We start from the raw sequence: 22,304 nt of genomic DNA, 5'->3' as shown, positions 1-22,304 counted from the left end.
TCCGAGCCACTTCCGGGACTACAGCTCCCATCATGCTCCGCGGCGCCCACAGAGCGCTATTCCTGCCATGACTCCATCTCCCGTCATGCCCCGCGACCCACCGGAACCTATTGGAGCTACTCCTATAACTCCCGTGATGCTCCGCGGCCCCATTAAACCGTATTATACCGGCGCCTACAACTCCCATCATCCCCCGCGCCCCATAGATTCCCTGTTACAGCCCCCCAGGTACTCGCCCGGACCCCGAAGTGTCCCCAGATTCCCCTCCCTGACTTCCAAGCGCCCCCCTGGACCCCCAAGTGCTCCCCCAGACCCCGAATTGTCCCACAGAATCCCTAAGTGCCCACCTGGCTGCCCCAAGTGTCCTCCAGACCTCCAAGTTCTCTCTAAATTCCCTCGTCAGACATAAAACTGCCCCAAATGTTCCCCAGAAAAGTTTCCATGGACCCCAAAGTGGTCCCTTTTACCCTGTCTGAGAAAATGATTAAAAAATATGATCAAAGCACTAAAAGTAGGACAAATTAGCATACAGAGGGAGAAATAGTGGTCAATTAATTAATGAAGGGAATTGTGGTACTTTGAACCAAGGACCGATAATGGTTTTTGTTCCTAAAATTGTATCAATTCTTTTATAGAAATATAAAAATTAGGTTCTAAAAATACAGAACAATATTATTATAAAAAAATAAAATTTTATTTTTTTAATTAATTAGATTTTAATGATAAAGAAAAATTATAAAGAGTAATGTTATCAATGTTTTGGGATGTCAGTCCCAGGTGGGCCATGTCAGACATGCTGAGGCTCGGGGTGAGGAGCAGGTTGACCAAACAGGGGCAGCTCACGAGGGATTCATTCTTCTCTGTGAGCAGACTGCCTAAGGAGACATTCAGCATCAGGATTGTAAAGAGTAAATCCTGACCTCCTGATCAGTACACAAAGATGTTTTACAGTTTGAAGAGTAGAATGTTGTCACCATAAGGTGCCTTCTTTGTTAATATAGCTCATATTGTGTCATGTTTTTTAAATACCAATGTTGTTGTACCAACCTTCTTTGTTAAAATATTGTTATAAATGAAATTAGAATTTTGACAACTAGGTCCCTTGGCTTAATGGCAGTTTAATTAAAAATGAATACAATTTACTAAACTGAACAGTAGTGTGGTATAAAAGAATATAGTTTAGTAAAATAATACAGTTTAATAAAAAATTAAAATTTATATATATAATCTACTAGTAATTAAGTATGATTAAAGCATAAGCAAAACCCACCAGGGTACGGAGGCTTCCCACCCTGCCTCACCTTCAAAACAAAGCACTTCAAGCTAAACTCATATACTGTATGCTTATACATATTCATTAATGTTTCCTGTAAGTTTCCTCCTGTTTCGGAGTTTTCTGACTTAACATTATTTTTCTTCATGGCACATGCCTCACTTGTTGCAATGGGGTCTTCCGTCTTCTTTTAGTGGTCTTTTGGCAAAGGCTTCTCTTCTTCCTCATTGTCCTTTGGATAACCTTACAGGCTTGTGTGTGTGTACTAAACCTTGTGTTATGTTAGTCTACTAATTAGCCTTATGTTTACTAATCCTTACGTCCAATGCCGAAATTTGTTCTAATTTTGATCCATCTCAAGGCCATTTTGGTCTTGAGACACCATTTATCTTTTAAACTACATCCTGTACCTTAATTTTGACATGTAACATCTACAAAGGGGTACATCTGCTTTGTAACACTGATTCTTGATTGTTTCTAATAATAACTTTAATAACAGTTACAATTTAGTTAGCACAAACCAATTCCATTTATTGCAACTGCAAATACGCCTTATGCACCTTTTTATTGGTTTCCATGCTAACGGCCTTGCCTTCTTCCTTGCTATGGATAAACTTGTATTTTGTCAATTTGTTCTTTTGCTGCCTCAATTCTTTGGCCTGCAGACCAGTTGCTAAGCCCATCCACATTAAGCTCTTAGTCTTCAGAGGGAAACTGTGAGCACAGTGAGAATCTCCCAGTGTGCAAGAGGGTCCCTGTGTGCCAGCTGCAGCTGGGGCCTCAGCCATCTCCTCTCTCAACAGGTTCCCCTCTGCAGCTTCACAGGAAAGGCCAACACCTCCCTCAGGGACACCTGCACCACACATTTCACATCTCCATGCCCATACGTGATGTCCCTGTCACAGCTGCATTACCAGCTTGCTGCTGTGCAGATGCTGCCACCGCCCAAAGCAAGACCCTGTGTCCCTGAAGGGACCCGCCCTGCTCTGTGGCCTGGACTGAAGGTGGGTCCCTCCTGCCAGGGCAGGGCCTGACACAGCTCTTCTGTTCCAATAAAGAGATGGAGCTGTCACCCCAGTGTCTGGCTGGCACCACCAGCAAAGCCCACACAGCACCAGCCCTGGCTGAGCTCCATGTCCAGGAGCAGGCGGGGCTGACCACGGTGTGGGCAGGCAGGAGCCAGGCAGGGGCTGCTGTGACCAGCAGCGGGGCACTGAGGGGCTGGGGGAGTCTGTGTTGAGTGTCCCTGGGCTGAGGGCACATTTCCTTCAGTGGCATCACCTGGGCCTGGACCTCCTCCAGTGCCATGCCCAGGAAAAGAGGCAACAATCAAGAGCATCTCATGGGACAGAACATGACCAGCAATGTCAGCAGGCAAAACCAAGGTTTTGTTTAGCAATGACCCTTTGATGAAGTCAAAGATTTACAATCAGTCCAGTACAGATTGGAGTACAGATGGGAGTACACTCGGGGGGTACAGCCAAGGCCATGAGGTCACAGCAGTCTCTGGGGTGACAGCAGGCTGAGGTGACAGCAGGCTCTGAGGTCACAGAGGTCCCAGAGCCCCGTGGTTGCACAGCACCACAAGGACCAAGCCGTCAGTCCTTGACCACGACTGTTGTGGCAGCAGCGGCGGCGGCAGCAGCGGTGCTGACATTGGGACAGCGGTGTCAGGACAGTGGTGGCAGCAAGAGCTGCAGGACTGGCAGTGGGCAAGGCACCATGGCCTTTGCTCTGCGCCTCTTCCTCCTGCTCCTCCTGGCAGTGGCCCTGCCTGACAGGGCTGCCCAGGCTGCTCCATGGCAAGCACAGGGAGCAGGTGAGCCCACGGCCTGGCTTCCCTTTCCTGGGACAGCACTTCCTTCTCCCTGGGAAGCGTTGGGGATGGTTTTCCCCAGGGCTTGAGGGTGGGTTTCCTCTGTGGGAGGGACAGAGTCCCCAGGGACCCTTGGCTGGTTTTGCTACCTCTCCAGGGATTTTGCACAGGGCCTGTAATGAGGGTGGAGAGTGACCAGGGCCAGCCCAGAGCTCCCCAAGCCTTTCTGCAGCTTTGGCCATGTCCATTGACATCTGGCTCCCATGGCCTTACCTGACCCCCTTGCAGTGCCCAGTTCCTTAAGGCAGAAGGGGATCCCAGCACACCATGGAATGGTTCTGATCTGTGCTCCCTTCTAGATTGGGATGGTGACATGGGGCATCTGGAAGCCCTGGGACATGACGGTTTGAGACCCATGGAGAATGCTGGAGGCAAGTTCTCAATGTTCATTTCTGCACAGTATAATCAGTGTCAATATGGCAAGAGCTCACTCATGTGCCACTTCACTTAAGAGTCTGAAGGTTGATGGATTCTGGAAACTTCGCTCTGCTCCCTTCTGGAGCCCTGAGTGATCCCACAGCATTGCTGTCAGTGGGAGGAAGGAGCTTTTAGCTGTCAATCTCTTACCATGTGCAATGCCAGTGTCTCCTTCCATGTGCTCTGTGCAGCTACAAGGAAGATCAGAGAGGAAGGGGCCGGGCCCAGGGCTGTGCCCCGGGGCTGTGCCTCGGGTGGCTCCTTTGCCAGCCCCAGGGAGCCTGAGGATCTCCTACAGTGCCATGGGAACTCTTCTGTCCTGCCTTTCTTTGCAGCCAAGCCTCTTGGTGAAGGTGATCTGGCTTCTCAACCCACATCCAGGACTGAGGCTCTGGGAGATGGTGAGGGTAGGTCAAGGCCTTTCCCCCTGGGAGAGCTGCCAGCTCAGAGCCCAAAGCTCAGCCAGGGCAGCATCGCTGCAGGTGCCAGGACAGAGCTGTGCACGTGTGTGCCCTCGCCCTGCGTGATCCCCTCAGCACTCCTGTGGCTCAGTGCTGCCTGTGCAGATCAGCAGACATGACTGAAGCTTCTGTGGCTGTTGAGTTACAGGTGTGTCTGCAGGGAGGACTTTCCAGGCTCCGGGGCCGGATGCTGCACGCAAGCCCAGCTCCCGTCACAGGGGTGAGTATGGTGTCCTTGCTGATCCCACAAGCTGAACCCTGATTTTGTAGGATCCATTCCTGGGAAATGGATATATATTTTTTTAATTAGGTCCTCCAAGAGGAAAGAACAAAGCTACAGGACACCGGAAACCCCATGAGCCATCCAATACCATGCAGCAAATGCTGAAGGAAATGCTGCAGGGAGGACAAGGTGGGTCCATGTCCCTCAGCCTCCTCCTGACACTCAGCAGCTGGGGGCTTTCTCTGCACATCTGGACACGCCGTGCCCAGCACGGCAGGAAGGGATCCATGGCAGCCTTGCTGCCCCGCTGCTGCTTTCATGGCCTGCAGGGCTGTTTCCCAGCCTGGCCTGGCTGCAGCTTCTCCCCAGCCTCTGCAGGAAGGCATTTGGCATCAGATGACAGGGAGCCCAAACTGCAGCATGGGCCATGCACACCCTGAGATCCCCTGCAATTTCCTGGTCTTGGGCTAGATCAGGTGTAGGGACTGTTTGGAGGAGGGAGGGCTCTGGCCAATCCCATAAGTTTATATGATTTCCTAATCCTTATCTTTGACCTCGACTAGTATCGCATCATGATGATACCACTTCCCTGAAAGGGGAATGGTTCCATCCAATCCAGTTATCACTTTTCCTTTCTCCAGAGATGAACCCAAAGGCTGTGCTGAAAGTGCCATTTCCCGGAGGAAGCAGTGGCTCATGGGCAGCCTCTGCTGCAGGAAGGGAGGCCATGCCAGGCACAGCCCCAGAAGGTAATTGCTGTGCCTCTGGGCCTGAGCCCTGCTGAGGCTTGAGCTGTAAATCTCTGCTGCTTGGCAGTGCCTGCCTTTCAGGGATGTTGCCCAGAGCATGTAAAAGGTGTTGAGTGTTCAGAGCCAGCCCAGAGCTGCCCAGGCCCCTCTGCAGCTTTGGCCATGTCCATTGACATGTGGCTCCCATGGCCTTCCCCGACCCCCTTGCAGTGCCCAGTTCCCTAAGGCAGAAGGGGATCCCAGCTCACCATGGAATGGTTCTGATCTGTGCTCCCTTCTAGATTGGGATGGTGACATGGAGCATCTGAAAGCCCTGGCACATAATGGTTTGAGATCCATGGAGAATGCTGGAGGCAAGTTCTCTATGTCCATTTCTGCACAGAATTATCAGTGTGAGTGTGGCAAGAGCTCACTCTCATGCCATTTCCCTTAAGAATCTGAAGGTTGATGTATTCTGGAAACTTCGCTCTGCTCCCTTCTGGAGCCCTGAGTGATCCCACAGCATTGCTGTCAGTGGGAGGAATGAGTATTTAGCTGTCAATCTCTTCCCATGTGCAATGCCAGTGTCTCCTTCCGTGTGCTCTGTGCAGCCACAGAGAAGAGCAAAGAGGAAGGGGCCGGGCCCAGGGCTGTGCCCCGGGGCTGTGCCTTGTGTGGCTCCTTTGCCAGCCCCAGGGGACTGAGCTGCTCCCGTTGCTGCTGCCAAGCCCTGGCCCTGCCTGGGGCGCAGTTCAGAGCTGCTGGCAGCTCCAGGGAGTCCTTTCTCCCCTGACTGCCATGCAAGGAGCTCCTTCCATCCCACTTTGGGGACACTGCAGGCACGTGGTCCCCCTGCTCCTGCTCCTGAGTGGAAGGCAGAGAGGAGGGAGTGCCTTGGAGGGCAGCAGTCACCCAGGTGCACTCACTGCCACTCTGGACTGATGGAGAAATGGAACTACTTTCCATTAAGGTCCTCCAAGATGGAAGAACAAAGAGATAGAAGACAAGAAATCCCTGGAGGCATCCCAACTTCTGGACAAGATGCTGAGTGATCTGGAGAGACACCGTGGTGGGTTCATGTCCCTCAGCCTCCTCCTGACACTCAGCAGCCAGGGGCACATCTGGACACGCCATGCCTGGCACAGCAGGAAGGGATCCATGGCAGCTTTGCTGCCCCGCTGCTGCTTTCATGGCCTGCAGGGCTGTTTCCCAGCCTGGCCTGGCTGCAGCTTCTCCCCAGCCTCTGCAGGAAGGCATTTGGCATCAGCTGACAGGGAGCCCAAACTGCAGCATGGGCCATGCACACCCTGAGATCCCCTGAAATTTCTGTCTTGGGCTAGATCAGGTGTAGGGGATGTTTGGAGGAGGGAGGGCCCTGGCCCAGCCCCAATAATCTGGGTATTTTCCTGACCCTTATCCATGACTTTGACAACTATTGCCTCCTGAAGATACCACCTCCCCTAATGGTGAGCAGTTCTATCTTATCCAGCTGTCCTTTTTCCTTTCTCAAGTGCTGGAGCAGATGTTTGTGCAGATGATGGCATATGCTAGAGGAAGGAATGGCCCTGTGCCATCTCCTGATGCAGGAAAGGAGGAGATGCCAGGCCCAGGCACAGGAGGTAATTGCTGTGCTGGGCTCTCCCTCGGCAGGGCTGTGTGCCAGCAGCTCTTCCCTCAGGGCCTGCATGGCCCGGCAGCAGCCAAAGCTGGAGGTGCCGTGGCTTCCAGGCCTCTGGAGCTCATTCCCAGCCCCTGGGAATCGGGACTTGTGCACCAACATCTCTCCCCCTGCAGCTGCTCCTGGAGCTGGCCCTAAGCATCCAGAGGCCCAAGACACAGGAGCAGCCCCGAGTGGGAGCCCTGCCACGAGCCCAGGGCCACAGCCAGCCCTGGCTCCCAACTGGGCAGGGGATGCACTGGCCCCTTACAGGGCCTGGCTCTGTCCCCTTGGGCTGGGGGAGCTGTCACAGAGCAGGGAGGGTCAGGGGTGGCAGTGGCTGCTCAGGGATGGGTTTGGCCCGTGTCCCTGGAAGGGGCCACTGCCCAAGCAGCTGTGCTGTCCCGGGCTCTGCTCTCGGCCTTCTGGGCTTTGTTGGGTGGCACAGCCTGTGCCAAGGGGTGGCAAGGTGCCTGCAGGCCCCAGCTCTGGGGCAAACAGAGAATGTCCTGGCCGTATCCACCGTGCTGCCAGCTCAGCAATGGAGCACAGCACAGGCTCACGCTGCCCATTGCTCCCACAGATGCACTTGGCAAGTCCAGTATAAATGCTGAGAATCCACCGAGCACCCCAAGAGTGTTCTGCCCGCAGGATGTGCGCAAGTCCTGCATGATAGGCACAGCAGTGACACTGTTCACAGTGCCACTTTCCATGGTCCTGTGCTATGTTGGATTCTGGTGGTGGAAGGACAAGAAACGGTAAGTTGTTGTTCATCTCAACCCTCCAGCTTCTTGAAAGGCTGCTCATAGTCAGGAAACATTCCCAGTGAGGCTGCTGTGCACTTGTGGGTAATCAGTGGTTGCCCAAATAACTCTGCTGAGAGTTCTGCTGCTGCCCAGGCCTTTCATTGGCCTCTTAATTGCTGGGCCTTGTCCTGGGGAGCCCGCTGGGGCTGCAGCCAGTGCTGGCTCCCACTGAGGCTGCCTGGCCAAGAGCAGCCCCAGGAGCAGCGGGCAGAGGCAAAGCAAGGTGGGCAGGAGAAAGAGCGGGGATGAGATTGCCCTTGAAAGGCAGAGGTGCTCTGGGGCCCGCTCCTGGCCAGGGACCCTGCCCAGAGCCATCCCCTGCTCGCCGGGGCCTTGAGGGGCAGCTGTCCAGCTGGGCCAAGCTGTGCCAGCAGCTCCAGCCCTGCTGGGGAGCCTTGGCCGCTCTGGGCCCTGCTGTGCAGGAGGGTCCCTGAGTGCCCATGGCAGCTGGGGGCCTCAGCCACCTCCTCTCTCCACAGTCACCCTGCTGCAGCTCCAGCATACCAGCCAAGAAGGTGTGACTCTCCGTTGCCCTCAGGGAGCCCAGAGATTGCCTCGTTCATCAGCTCTCAGATGTGGCCTCAGAAGCAGGAGTCGACCTGGAAAGCAGAGCACCAGCACTCCGTGCCTCCCCCACGGCCCCCCAGCCCGGCTGTGAAGAGGAAGCCCCCTGAGATTCCCCCACCTCCTCCCCTCCCGAGCCGGCCACCCTGGTCCAGCTAGGACTGAAAGTGGGACAGCCATGGCAGGGCTTGGGCCACCAGCAGCTTGGGGCATCTGCTCTTGGCTTCAAATAACACATTACCTGTGGGTAACAGCCAGAGGCACTTGTCCTACTCTTTTACCTTCAACGGGAAGGGCTGAAGATTCTTCCCATGCCCTGCCTTATCCCTTTTGATTTTCATACAGCTGGGTTCTGGCTGAACCTTTTCAAAGAACATTATTTACACTTCATGTTTTAACCCACCTACCAAGGAAAAAGAAAATAAATAAAAGATTTCTTCAGTTTAGACTTCATTTTTAATGTGGTTGTGCCACTCAAATTTTGAGCAATTAATTTTCCATGGTGCCTCTTCCCTTTTCCTTTCTATCTACAAAAAGTTCATCTGGACATGAAAATCAACAGAATTACTGAGATTCACCTCAAAGCCCAGAGGAGAATCTCACACAAAATATTCTCCCTGTATACTGCACAACAAGAAATATTCAGAGGAAAATACCGTGGCAGCTGAGGCTCCTGGAACTCCTAGAATCCTGAGCCTGCAGAGGAGGCAAACAGCCCTGGCAGAGGCTGAGGGGAATTCTCCTCAGACTCCTCAGAAAGTGTGTCACTTCAGGAGGGGAAAGCTTTTAAACCTTTGCCTTATCTTCCTCCTGTGCTAAAATGTAAGGCTCCTCCTGAGAAAATACTGAGCTACAAACAATTCTCCATTCCTCAACAAAGCTCCTCAGTTGCTCAACTTAAAGAGCAAAACCAAATGTGGTCAGAAATTTCCCATCAAAGCCCATTTGCACAGAAACCCCACCATACGTGAGCAAATATTTATTAGCATTTCAGTTCACTCAAAAGATTGCCCCTTTTTTGTCTCAGAGAGAATATTAGAACCATTTACTCTTGACAGGACTCCTTGGATGGCCCCCAGACCTGGCTCCTCACCACACCCTGCCTGAGCTGTTCATGCAGCCAGGCAGCACCACCTGACTTTGCCACCCTTTTCAGGCCTTGGGCACGGCTGGTGCCACAGTCCCCTCTGGTGCCACAATCCCCTCTGGTACCACAATCCCCTCTGGTGACACAGTCTCCTCTGGTGCCACGGTCCCCTCCTGGCTCATGGTGTGTCCCTGCTGCTGGAGGAGCCCTGCTCGTGCTGCTGCCTGCGTTCAACAAGGCCGGTGCTACTCCCCAGCTGAAAAGAGACTAAAGGCACTGCTTTGGGCAGCTGGTTGGAACGAGTTTAACACTTCCTCATCTCTATCACAGACCTCCTAAAACCTGTAACTTCTCTTATTCTTTTTCTTCTCTTCTTCTATACTTCTGTGTTTTTCTTTCCTCACAGATTTTTCAGTCCCCTTTGGGCTGAGCTCCTTTGGGATCCTCCCTCGTGGGCAGTCCCGCTTATCTCAGTTCTCTGGGTTTGAAGAAAAACTCCCAAGTTCATTAGAATCTTGTTTCTCATGTTTATTAGAAGGTTATTACAAAACTTGGCAGGTCTCTCCAGACTATCTGCACAAGTTCAATTCACCACAACCTGGCTCATTTTGCTCTGATGGTACAAAATGGCCCCGAACCACGCAGCTGCCTCATTTTTATATCTATTTTTAACCTTGTTAACTATGGATACATGTATTGTTTTTATATTTTAACAACTAAGTTTTCTATATCTATTTACATAACTAAAACTGCAACTAACTTTCAACCAAACATTCTTTGTGCTCCCAAAAACTGCAGAATCATGGAGAAGAAGGAAGAAAAGCTAAAAAAGACCACACATTTCTTCCTCCATCTTTACTCCATGTATTAAACCCCTCTAAAATCTATATTTTTCACCTCAGTGGCATACTAAACCTTCTACTACTTTCTACTTAATTTTTTATAAATCCTGGTTTACCCAGGGAGAGTTGGAAGCCTTTCTGTCAATGGCAAATAGGATTGATACTGTTTTGGAGAATAGGACAAACAGAGAAATGTCTCTCCATTTCTGGATTCCTATATCTCCCCCTTCTCTTTGCCAAAAAAACCAACTTTTTTCTTTGATTACTCGTTTTAGAATGGCTTCCCTGACCCTGAATGAGTCAAGCAGATGATGTCTAGATTTGACACATTGGTCAAAGCTCTCCAGACATTTTCTCTCGACTGATTCATGGCAAAACTGTGTTGCATAAGGCAACCAACAAAAGATAAGGCACAAATACAATGGCTAATTGATCTTATTCAACAACCTTATCTCTCGCAAAAGTTCTTAAATTTCTGTATTAAACACCCCTCCCTCACAAAGTCCTCAGTCCATAAATTTTGCACGCTGTTTGTTCAATGTCTAAGATGTTGAATGCTGTTTTCATGCTAAATCACGTTTGCGTACTGGCTTCTTGATTTCTGGAGTCTTCGCCTGCTTGTTTCTCAGCTTGATACGGTTTCACGCACTTTGCAGGAACCCACTTTGGTCCTGCACCTGTGGAGACACAAGCATATCCTTTTCCTTTTTTGCCTGAAAGGGTACTCAAAGGAGTTTTTAAGCTCCATTCCTGGGGCCAGAAGAGATGTGAGGTGACTGTGACATCGGCACCTGTGTCCATCGTCCCTTGAATTGACACTGTCTTGCCATTTTATGTCAAGTTGCAGGTGATTACAGGTCTATCGCGACTTATCTGCTTTACCCAGGTGGCATGAACTTCAGTAGACTCATTAATAGATAAAACTTGCCTGCTGATCAATGGTCTGATTGGATAATTTGCATGCAGAGGCAAAGCAATAGCTTTAGCTACTAAAGTTTTTGCAGAAAGGATCCATGGAAGATGTAAAGCTTGAGCTAAAACCGTCAATTCTTCATTCTGGTCTGCAGAAACAACACATGGATAAATAACAAGCCCCAAAATACTGCATCTGTCCTTGCCTATAATCAGGAAGTCTTGCCTCTTTTTTCGATGTTCCGGAGACTCCTGTATGGAGTACCGCATGATCTTCATTCAAAAAACAAACCAAGTTGGACGTTGCCAATTCACATTGTGCACCTGGTGGCAATAAGCCTGGATCCCTCGGAAACTGACAAATGGTCTTGCTGAGGGAATCTGATTGGCGTTCCCTGATGATCACTCTCTGACCGGAGGCCTTTAATGGAATTGACTTTGAGGCTGTCGCTCCATCTCCATTTGTGTCATCATGTGGTGACTCTTTGCACTGTTTTTGGAGTTTCCCAGCAGAGCTAGAGGTTTTCCCTCTACATCTGTTTTTGAATAGCATTGGCTGGGATGATGTTTTCCTCTTCGGCACCTGGGACAAAGGTGCAATGGGCACCTCTTTCTGCAATGGGCAGCTCTTTTTCATGTTTCCCAGTTTCCTACATGGAAAGTGTGCTCCCTCATGAAGTGATGTTTCCATCACACCTGCACAGCTGAGTCACTGAAAACCTGACTCCATACTCTTTACTATTTTCATAAATCCTTCGAGTTGTTCTTCGAGCATTCTCTCGAATTCTTCTGTCGAAACACTTGCAACATGCGGAGTGCCTATCTTGCTACATGCCTCTATCATTTCTTCCATGGTTGGATATCCAGGCAACGCACTCTCAGTACGTCTGCACTCTGCATTAGCATTTGCGAAGGCACGGCCTTGAAGCATGTGTGGCTTCACCTTTTCATCCATCACCTGCTGGTCAATCACCTGTGTGAGGTGTTCAATGAAGGTAGTGAAAGGCTCTGAAGGGTCTTGCTTCACTTCTGTGTAGATGCCTTCTGAGGTTCCAGTAGATTGAATTTGCAGCAGTGTCTTTTCAGATGCTTCTACAACATCTCAAAGCACTTCTGGAGGCAGATCTGCTATTTGAATTTCTGGCTTGTGATACGGCACATTTACTCCTGCCATTTGAGTTGCTGTGATGTCTGCATACGGTCCTCTTGCATATTTGTTCCTCAGTTCAAGGAGAGCTTTTCTCCATCTTGAATTCCACAGTATATATTGTGAATCTGTGAAAATTGTTGAGGCTATATACTTGCAGTCATATGGTGTCATTTCATGGCTGAGGAAAAGACCTCTTAATAATTGCTGAAAATATGGAGAACCAAGTCCTTTTCCTTCCACAGCATCTAATAAATCCTTTAAAAGAGAGCGATCCACAGGCTCCCATCTAGGAACATCATCTCTTCTTCCAAGCCTCACTGGTAATACTGTAATATCCTCAGTTTCTCTGAAAGCATCAGCTCCTTCCTTGAGAAGTACCTGCATATCAGGTCCTCCCCCTCCTCTTTGAGGGAGATTTGATATAGATTGTAGCTTTGGTTGTTGAGGAGCTGTAGGTATAGTAGAAAAATACAGTGGTTGTGGATTGTGAATGCACACAGCTTCCTTTAAATCTTGAAAAACAGGAGAAAATTGTAATCTTGTCGAAGAAGAGATGTCCTGTCCTGAGAACCAGTCCTTTGGAGCAGTCTTTTGAAAAGCTGAAATATCGGCTTGAAGCAGAGAATGTGGCATTTGAATCGATGACAGAGGAATTCCTTCGCCTGCTGTTGATGATATTGCGTCGTTTTTGTCTAAAATATTCTCGATTGTATTTGTAGAAAAAATTAGAAGCTGCTGTGATGCTTTTTTCCCACAAGGTAGCGCTGCTGCTCCATGAATTCGCTCTGGCTTCAGTTTTATAAACGGCTGAGCCTCCAACGGGTTTTGTACCATACGAAAAAAATTCTGAAATTCTAAAAAATTCTAAAATCCCGTATTTAGAGAGGAATTCCTTTTTAGGAGATAAATCCATTTTAGGAATTTATGGATTTTACTACTTTTTAGTACTTTTCCAAACTGCTCACTTTGCTTTCCATAGTAATCGCAACACCCTCTGCTTTTTCAGCTTTCCCCCACACCTCTCCCTCTTTTCCCAAATCCTCTGAGGCGTTGGGATCAGGGGCTCCCACGCTGTTGAGGGATTTGGGGGTTTCCCTTGCTTTTGGAAAGGGCAGTTCGGATCTGGGTGGCTGGGTTTCCTCTCCCCCTGTTCCACCCCCTTGGCAAGGCAGTTTTGGAAAATGACTGTGATACATTACATTAAAGACAGTATGACTTGTTTCTGTCATATTTCCATGGACACACATTCCCGGGGTTTCTAACTCTTTTAACCTCATATTTGCATTTGCCCATATATAGGGTTCAAACAATTGCTCCTTGCTAATGGTGGGGTAATTCTCTCTCACCCAGACCAGTAAAAATTCCAACTCTTTCGTTGGAATTTCATATAAGGATTGCTCTATTATTTTTTCTAATTTTTGTAAAATTGCCTGTTCCTCCTTAGAAATATTCCATCTCATCTCCTAGGTTGGACAGAGCTTACCAGACATGCTGGCTATCTCTTCAGATTACTGACCAGCAGAATCCGATGTTTCTGAGTCCTGGGCCCTTGAAGCTCTGGAATTTGGTAGCAGATATTTTCATCCAGATGGATTTCTTTCAGGAACTGGCTGCTCTGATCCAGGCAGGCTTTGATCGAATCCTTTGAGCTCTTACTGACCGACAGACATGGGACACCACTTGTTGCTGTGGAATCTTGGTCTCCTCAGGGCTAAGCCCTTCTGGGATACCTCCTCAAAGGGGAGTTTCCCTTATCTCAGTTCTGTTTCAGGAAAGATTCTCCAAAGGCTTGTTTGCTTCTTGCTTCTTGCGTTTATTAATATTTATTATCAAAAGACTTGGCAGGTCTTCCCCAGACTTTCTGCACAAGTTCAGTCCACCACAGCTTTGGCTCTAGTTTGCTTGAATAGCACAAAATGGCCTTGAACTGCATAGCCTTTTTATCTTTATTCTTAATCTTTCCCAATTAAGTATAGACATGTAAATTATTTTTCTTAGTGACCCTATGACCCAAGACGTTGTGTGCTGCACTGCGGCATTCTCTATCCAATCACCTGCTACTACCCAAAAACCTCTAAAAGAAGAAGATGAAGAAGAAAGAAGAAGGAAAAGAGATAACACCCTAAACTAGCCATTTTGTCTTCTTGTTTTCTGTTTTCTAAACTAGCTTATACACTAAACTTTAACTTTTTTCATCCAGTGACTTAAGAAAACTCTCTAATCTACACACTTACACTTTTAGTTTTTCTACTTAATTTTAAAAGTTGTTTTCATGCTGTTCAATGAAATTCAATGTTTTCTTGGATGTCAGAGCTAGGAACCAGAGACAAGGGCACACTCTGTGCCTCAGACTCCAACACAGATCCTTTAGGTGCTCACTTTTCATCACTCTCTAATTTATACAAAAGCTACCACTGGCTACACTTTTGATTCACATGACCTTGCTTCAAAAAATGACCCTCTAGGATTCTTTCTAATGTGCTGAAATACATTCTAGTGGACTCATTTCAATAACAACTTTGCTTTTTGTGTTATTCATTCTTAATGCTATCTACATTTCCAAACTTAGCAGTATCTATTAGTAGTTCTTCTCTTTTCCTTATCTTTATTTCCTGTATACTACACCTTACACACACTGGCTATCTCTGAGTCACCCAACACCACTATTCTTTTTTATATTACTAACAAGCAATGTATACAAAAGGATGACATGTTCTGCACAATCTTCAAGGAATTGCAGTATGACACGACGTAAAACGAGTTTCTGAAAACACTGCCTAAAGTAATCATCAGAAGGATATGCTGATGTAAGCCTGGAGTTCACAAGCCTTGACTGTTTACATGGTTTCTAAAACCTCATGTGACTGCTCAGTGTTGTTCAAACACTTGTCAAACTCAGAGGTGCTTGATGCTGTCACCATTTCCTGGGAGAAGCTGTCCCAGTGGCTGACCATGCTCTGGGTGAAAAACCTTTTCCTGATATTCAAATATAACCTGCCCTGAGCCAGCTGCCTGCCCTTTTCTTGACTCCTGTCACTGGTCACAAGCGTGAAGAGATCTGCACCTGCCCCTGTGATTCCTCTCAGGAGGATACTGAAGACCCCAAAGACTCTCTTTAGTCTCCTCTTCTCTGGGCTCAACTAAGTGACCTCAGCTGCACCAAGGCCTTCCCCTCCATACCCTGTCCCATCCTTGCTGCCCTCCTTTGCATTCTGTCTAATGGCTTGATAGCTTTTGATATTGTGCTGCCCAAAACTGCACCTCTCTGCTTTCAGTGCTTCTCCTGGCTGCTCCTTCAGGCTGCTGGCACCATCAGCAGAGACAGAACAGCTTGTCCTGCCAGAGTTAGCCCTGTCATCTGCACTTCCCCACATGTCTGCCTTGATGTTCACTGGGGACCTCCCTGGCAGGTTCAAAAGCTAAACTTGAACAATTTTCACATGCTTGCTTAACATATTTATTCACTTATATGAGGCGTATTTCTGCTGAAACTACAAACTTCTATTCTTACTTCAAGTCTGTGCAACTTTATAGTTCTAAAGCTTCAAGCCTTCTCCAAGGTCTCAGGTCAAACTTTGCATCCATCTCTATCTCGAAGCCTGTATGCTCAAGGCCTTGAAAGCTTTCTATGCCTGCATTCCCCACATCTGCCTGTGTCACAGCCTGTGCAGGTTTAGGATGGTCACCAGACAGGACGTGTCCAAAGGAGGCCGTGCCAGCTTCTGTGCAAGGCCCCGTGCCCTTCCTGCTGCGGCTGTGTCGGCAGCCCTGGGGCTCCTTCTGCTGCCCTGAGCCTGCAGAGCAGGGCAGCGTTTGCTGATGGTTTGAGCTGTTCTTAAAGATCCTGTCAGGTGGCCTTAGACATTTGGAGTGAGGGATTCCTTCCAACTGGGCCACTTTGGGTGGGCTGGGGGTGGCCTGAGGGCAGGTGGCCGTGTGTGCAAGGGCCCTTTGTGACATGGTGCAGCATGGTCACCATGGCATGGCACAGGACAGGGTGTCAAAGGGCCCATGTGACATGTGGTGACATAGGAGCTGGTGGTGACACGGCCACACCACAGTGCTTGGTGCATGCGACAGGACAGGACACACCAGAGCGGTGCTGTGAGGAGCCCCTGCACAGCACACTCGTTTCTGTCTGACCCGGAGCTTTTCTGAAGTGTTATTCCTACACGTGACCTCGAGGCCAGACCTCTGTCCTTGACGAGGAGCCTCCCGTCCTTGTGGCAGGAGGCCTCGAGACCCAAGAGCAGGACTTGTCCTGTGGTCTTGCCAGGACTTCAGTCTTGCAGGTGCCTTCCAGCCACAACTACAGCACTTGCCGACGTGAAGCTGTTGCAAGGCATCGCTCCTGCAAGTAGCCATAAATCCAATCACTGGCATGGAGCAGAGAGCCCTGAGAGCACCCAAACTGGCCTGGGTGGAGGAGGAGGAAGAAGGAGGCCCTGGAGCTTCCCCAGCACAGACTAAAGAGGTGCAGCAGTTCCAGCTGCTGCAGGAGGGTGAGTGGCAGAGCTGAGCCACAAGGCTGGGGCCTGCATCCACCTGGGTCCTGTCCCATCCCATCCCATCCCATCCCATCCCATCCTCTGGGGACACACCCATGGACAGGACCAGAGAAGGGCCAAGGCTGTGCCTTGGCAGAGGCTGTGCTGCATTAACCGGGGGCATCCCAGAGCTGTCCCTGCCTGGGGAGTGCACGGCTGGGCTGTGTTCTCTGGCCTCTCCTGCAGACCCTCAGCTCTGGCCGCGCTCACTCTTTGCCAGATGCAGCCATGGACCAGACTCAAGAGCAGGACCCCGCCTGTGGCCTCATCTCCAGAACAGCGCAGGTACCCGCAGCCATCCCCAACTGGGCTGGGCCTGCTGTCACTGCCCAGCCCAGCACCGCGCTTGGAGCACTCCATGCAATATTCCTCTCTTCCTGCCCTTCTTTCTCCTGCCTGACTTGCAAATTCATCAAGTGCATTTGGCAGGAAGAGACCAGCATCATGGGCACTGTGTCCATGGAAAACTGTGATGTCTACACCACTGACACCAGTGCTACCATACTGAAATGGATTTTGGAGAAGGCTCTTTCCAGTCCAAAGCAAGTAAACAGCCTGTGGCCAGGGTTTGATCCTCCAGGAATTGCTTGGCCTCCCAAGCCACGCCTGCTGCTCACTCTAAGCCTTGGAGGCCATTACAGTGTGATGAGAAGGAAAGCACTTCTCTGGGGAAGCTAGGGACATTTCTGACTCCCTCTGACAGCTTTCCAACTCTCCCCACGCCTTCTCCAGGTGCCCGCCATTGTGAGGTGCATCCACCAGGTGCTCATGACCAATGAATCTGCTGAGCACAGGCTGCAGAGGACCCTGCTGGATCTCACCGAGGCACAGCCCGATGATGTGGTCATTACTCTCCTGCGTGTGGCCCCAACGTGTGACAGGTATGGGGCCCACCTGTCCAGAGGGCTCACGGCTCCCCAGCCCATTGCCCAATACAGCCTGGCCCAGGTGTGTCACCAACAGAGACTTCCAGGGCCTCTGGCTGCTCCCTTTCCCAGCCCTGCCATGTCAGCCCCTGAGCCTGCTGCCATGCTGCCACCCTGCCCCTCAGCAGCTTGTCCCCACAGGCCTGGGCTGCCTGGCTGCTGCTGCTGCTGCTGCTGCTGAGGGGCAGCGGGCAGAGGCAGAGCTGGCAGCCAGCTCAGCTCCCTGCTGCTACCCAGGCCATGGGGATGTGTCTGAGACCCTGTGCCTGACATGGAGCTCTGACCCCGCAGAGCTGCAATGACCATATGGAAGAGGATCTTGTGCTCGCCCAGGACTGCACAGAGGGCACTCCTGATACTCCTGGATGTGCTGGGGGACTGGCCAGAGCACAGCAGGTGCACCTCGGATTGGAAGACCATGGGTGTCTTTGCCCTGGCTGTGAGTTTCTGGAACTGGCCTGCACTCACCCCAAGGCTGCCTCTCCAGCAGCTCTGCACCCTCCTTCCCCCACTGCATCTCCCTGCCTCAGGCACTGGGCTGAAACCTGGCCTAGGGGAAGCTTCAGGGCCACCAGGCCAGGTTCTCTCCCTGCGTCTTCCCCGGCCTCTCCCTGCCACACTCAGGCCCTGCTACACGGACACCTGGACACTGAGCCCTGTCTGAGACTGCTTTGTCCCCTGCAGGCAACTGTGGTGATGTGGAAGATCCTCCAGGTGCCCTGCTGGCCAGAAGCTTTAACAGTGTATTTCCCCCAGCTCTTTGTGCATCTGCTCCTCCAAGTGTTCTTCAGCACAGAACAGATGCCAGAGGAGGGCTGGAACTTCTGGAAGAGATGCCAGGAAGAACACGGCTTTGCCACCAGCCCCAACAGGTGCTCCATCCTAGTCCTCCTGTCCCTGCCACATCTCAAGGGCAGAAGCCAGTGCTCCCAGCATGACCTGGACTTTGCTGTGCACACAGGTTTGCAGTGCAGACCCTCAAGTCTCTCCTCTGCCAAATGCACCATGAGGAAGCCGTGCTGTCAATGGAACGCAAGTGTGGCTGGGACACACTGCTGTGTGCTGACACCCACCACTATGCTGTGGGTCTGCTGGCCAGGTGAGACCCCCTTCTCCCCACTGCCTCTGACATTTCTGCCCTGGGCCCAGGGCCTGGCCCAATACCGTCCCCGTGCTTGTGGGCCAGAGGGCCTTGTTAGCAAGGGATGGCCAAGCAGACTGGGAAAAGGCTGGGAGAGGAAATATCCCACAAGGAGCTGCCTCCCAAGGAGCCCATGTCCACTCACATCCTTGGGGAGAAAGACCAGGCCCATGGGAGTGAGTCCCCTGGCAGAGATTTGCTCAGGGTCCTGGTCCCATTTTTACCCTGCCAGGGAGATGCGCCATGCTTCTCTAGGGTTGTGTTCCAGAATTGCATTGCACTTCCTCTGGCTGCTCAGCACACAAGAGCCACGCTGGGATCTGCCTGCCCTGGCATTCCTTGTGGAGGTGAGCCTGATGGCCAGCACTACCTCCCTGAGCTGCCTGCCAGCTCTCTGCCCTCTCATAGCCCCAGCTGCCTGGGACGCTGCCCGTGCCCTGTGCTGCTGCCTGGGCCCGGCCCTGTGCGGTTCCAGGCTTCTGCCGGCTGGCTTCCCTGTCACTGCCCTGTGCCTTTCAGATCCCGGAGTACCTGGACTCCAGTGAATGCACTGACAGTGTTGTGCAGGTCTCCTCAAGGTGCCTGCAGAGCGAGTGCAGGGAGAGGCGTCACCTGGCGCTCAGGGCCCTTCTCAAGTTCATTGACCATCCCTCCATGGTGAGAAGGCGACAGTGGCTGAAGCTGGGGAATGCAGTCACTTGGGCTTGGCTGGGCTTGGAGCTCTGAGGCAGATGCTCCCAGCTCTCCTGCCTCCTGCTTCAGCTGCCCCAGTGCTTCGGGATTGGCCTTTGCACTCTGGGTTCTGCCACAGCAGCAAGCTGCGATTTCACACACTTGTGTTCCACACAGGCGAAAAAAATGTGGAGCCTGACTGAAACACTCATGGACCTACTTCAGGACAAGGATGCAGACATAATTGGGATGTCACTCATCATACTCAGCTTCATATTCACCTACAAATACATTGTGGTACCCAGCCCCATTGCCCTGCAGCTGGCTGAGGCGCTCCTGCCGCTCTTTGACCACGTAAGGCTCTGTGTCCTCAGCCACGGGCACTGAGTGCTGCCCAGACACTTTATACTCTGTAGATTTTCAGGACTGTGCCAACCTGAGCCTGGAGCACACAATGCTAACATCATTTTTCCTTCCTTTCTTACAGGAGAATAGCCATGTGCAGCTGCTCTCTATAGGGCTTTTCCAAGTTACAGTGGATTTTTTGGCAAGGGGAAGAAATCCTTTGGAGATGCCTGTGCGCCAGAGCCTCCTGCCCCTGTTCTTCCATTGCCATGATGAGAACCAGCGTGTGGCAGAGGTGAGGATTCGTGGGCTGCTGGTGTTGCTCTGGGAGGGAGCTGGGCTGCCTCCTGCCCTGGTGCCTTGCCGGCCGCAGCCTCCTCCAGGCCTTGGCACAGGGACGTGGCTCCTGTGCCCTGGGCTGTGGGGCCAACTTTGGGTCTCTGCTGCTCTCCAGGCCTCCCTGGAAACGCTGCATTGTGCAGCCAAGTTCCTGAAGAGATCTCCAGAAGCTGGAACAGGAGAACCTGTGGATGTTGGCTGACATCCTGGTAAGGGTGGCCTGCAAGCCCCAGCCTCAGGCTGGAGAAGCCCCCTGGCCCTGGTGCCCAGTGTGTGGGGCTGGCCGGGCCTCGAAACTGGGGAGGGAGGCCGGGGCTGGCCGCAGGGAGCGCCTGGCCCAGGGGCACAGCCCGCGCCAACCCTTCCCTCCTGCCGCACTCTGCAGCTGGCACAGGACAGGAGCCGAGCGGCCGAGCACCTGCGCCGGGCCCTGCCGTACCTGCAGAGCCCACAGGAGTCCCTGCGAGCGGCGGCCATCAGGTTCATGGGTGAGCCAGGAACCCAGGCTCCCTCCCCGCCCCGCCGCAGCTCGGCCCCAGCCGCGGCTGCTGCCCCGGCAGCGGCACCCGGGCCCGGCGCCCTGGAGCCCCGGCTGCCCTCGGGGCTGCTGCCGGCCTCTGGCAGCCGTGCCCTTGGGCTGAGTCAGGATGCGGCAAGGGCCCGGGCTGAGCCCTGCCGGGCCAGGAGGGCGTGTGGCCCCAGGGCTGGCAGCGCCGCTGGCAGGGAGCTGTGCCGCTGGGGCCCTGACAGGCTCTGTGTTCCCAGGGATGGCCGGGCGGCTCCTGAGGGGGCAGCAGGCAGAGCTGCAGCTCATCTCCGAAGGTGAGTGAGGGCAGCGGGCTGACAGCGGCGGCTGTCGGGGGGAGCTGCAAGCCCTGGCCCGGCTGCGGGGGGCTCTGCTCCCTGAGTAGATGAGGGGCGGCGTGGGCAGAGCACACCGAGATTTCAGGGGTACGTGGGGCATTCGTGGCCAGCAGCTTCGGGCTGATCCCCTTGGTCCCTGCTCCCTCCTGGCCGTGGCAAGAGTGGGCTGGCATGGCCCTGGCAGGGGGCTCTCGTTGGGTCACCGCAGGTCTGGGATCTGACCGTGGCTCTGTTGCTCTCTCTTCCAGCCCTTGAAGCCATGGCAGGTGGCATCAGCCTTGAGGAGGGAAGCCTAGCCAGTGAAACCCTGGACCTTCTCAGGGCAGGAGACCGTGCTCCAATCTCTGTGTTCCTGAGGCTGAGAGATCAGCTCCACAGGGCATGGAGGTCACGGCCTCGTCCATGGGGCTGTGCCTGGCTGTGCTGCTGGAGCTCCACTGAGACGTGATCTGGGAGGCTCTGTCTACTGTGGCCGCCTGAACCAGCAGGCATTTTCCATTTATTTCAAGTCTGTCCATTTCGTGTTTTCAGTTTTCTGTAGTGTTTAAATATAGGATGTGTTCTAAGAAACAGACTGCAAGACTGTTCTTTTGTTGCCCAGGGTCTGCAGGGCATAGGGGAAGACGGGGAAAAGGGTGCTTGTGCTCAGCAAGCTGCCCAGGTGTGCAGTGGTGCAGGGAAAATGGCCAGAAGGCCCTTGGCCTTTGGTGGTTGTGCTGAAGGCACAAGCCCTGTCCCAGCCAGGCAGCACCGTCTGTGTCCTCCTGCCCGTGTGGTGCTGGCTGGATTGCTGAGGGCTCCCAGGTGCGTCTTGCTCCAGCTCCATGAGCAGCCTCCAGGTTTGATCTGCCTTGTTCCTGACAACCGGCTGCTCTGGTGCTTCCCCAGAGCTCCAAATTGGAGCAGGTTTATCTGAGGGGGGTGAGAATGGCAGGATGTGCCAGGACCAGAGCCCTTGGTATTTCAAGGAAGAATCCATCAATCCACTTTTCCAGGAGATTCCAACCCTCTAAATCACACCTGGGATAGAAATCAGCAGAATGGCTGGAGTTCTTAAAACCGGAATGCTGGGAATAAAATCTGGTCTTTAATGAACCCCATTTCCTGATGGGAAATAATCCAGGATTTCAGTTCCTGGAACTGGAAAAAGAAGGAAATGTTTATTTGGGAGGTGCCATAGGTGCTCCTGGACGGGGGATTTCCCTAATCCATCCTTCCCTGATTGAGGAATGGAAGTTTGTGGGATGAGCCAGGATTAACAGACCCCTCCCTCAGGTGTGTGATCCAAGATTTTTCTGCTTTTTCCCAGCCCAGGTGAGCCATTTGCAGCATTCCAGAGGGATGGAGCTATCATGTTTGTAATCCATGATTTTCCCATTTTTTCCCCAGTTGTTCCCAGTCCAGGTGAGCCATGTGCAGCCTTCCAAAGGGATTGGTTCAAACCAGGAAGGATTTTATTTCCCATGGGAATAAA

General features: G+C 51.9%; 1 protein-coding gene and 1 long non-coding RNA gene across 2 annotated transcripts; both read left to right on the top strand.

Annotated features, from left to right (window-relative positions):
• The first annotated feature begins 2,871 nt into the window (after positions 1-2,871).
• Positions 2,872-8,458, top strand: LOC147647057 (uncharacterized). The gene is made up of 11 exons (XM_086872666.1): positions 2,872-3,092; positions 3,449-3,520; positions 3,902-3,973; positions 4,176-4,247; positions 4,338-4,439; positions 4,892-4,999; positions 5,281-5,352; positions 5,949-6,047; positions 6,490-6,597; positions 7,219-7,393; positions 7,921-8,458. The coding sequence occupies exons 1-11, from the start codon at positions 2,996-2,998 to the stop codon at positions 8,162-8,164; spliced, it is 1,221 nt and encodes a 406-aa protein (XP_086728792.1). The 5' UTR covers positions 2,872-2,995; the 3' UTR covers positions 8,165-8,458.
• Positions 8,459-20,699: 12,241 nt separating this feature from the next.
• Positions 20,700-21,400, top strand: LOC147647056 (uncharacterized). Its single transcript, XR_015281690.1, has 2 exons — positions 20,700-20,788; positions 21,079-21,400. It is a non-coding gene; the product is annotated as an uncharacterized LOC147647056 (long non-coding RNA).
• The last annotated feature ends 904 nt before the right edge of the window (positions 21,401-22,304 follow it).

Source organism: Cyanistes caeruleus, unplaced genomic scaffold (genome assembly GCF_971803275.1).
Source record: "Cyanistes caeruleus unplaced genomic scaffold, bCyaCae1.hap1.1 HAP1_SCAFFOLD_69, whole genome shotgun sequence".
Lineage (NCBI taxonomy): Eukaryota > Metazoa > Chordata > Aves > Passeriformes > Paridae > Cyanistes > Cyanistes caeruleus.
The sequence above is the reverse complement of the archived record's forward strand: the minus strand, read 5'-3'. Positions and strand labels throughout refer to the sequence as shown.

Bases quoted from the DNA above. Each gene is read 5' to 3' on its own strand.
- LOC147647057 (XM_086872666.1), top strand. From the start codon at position 2,996: ATGGCCTTTGCTCTGCGCCTCTTCCTCCTGCTCCTCCTGGCAGTGGCC. The intron at 3,974-4,175 runs GTAGGTCAAGGC...GTTGAGTTACAG, and splicing joins GGCTCTGGGAGATGGTGAGG to GTGTGTCTGCAGGGAGGACT. The intron at 7,394-7,920 runs GTAAGTTGTTGT...CTCTCTCCACAG, and splicing joins TGGTGGAAGGACAAGAAACG to TCACCCTGCTGCAGCTCCAG.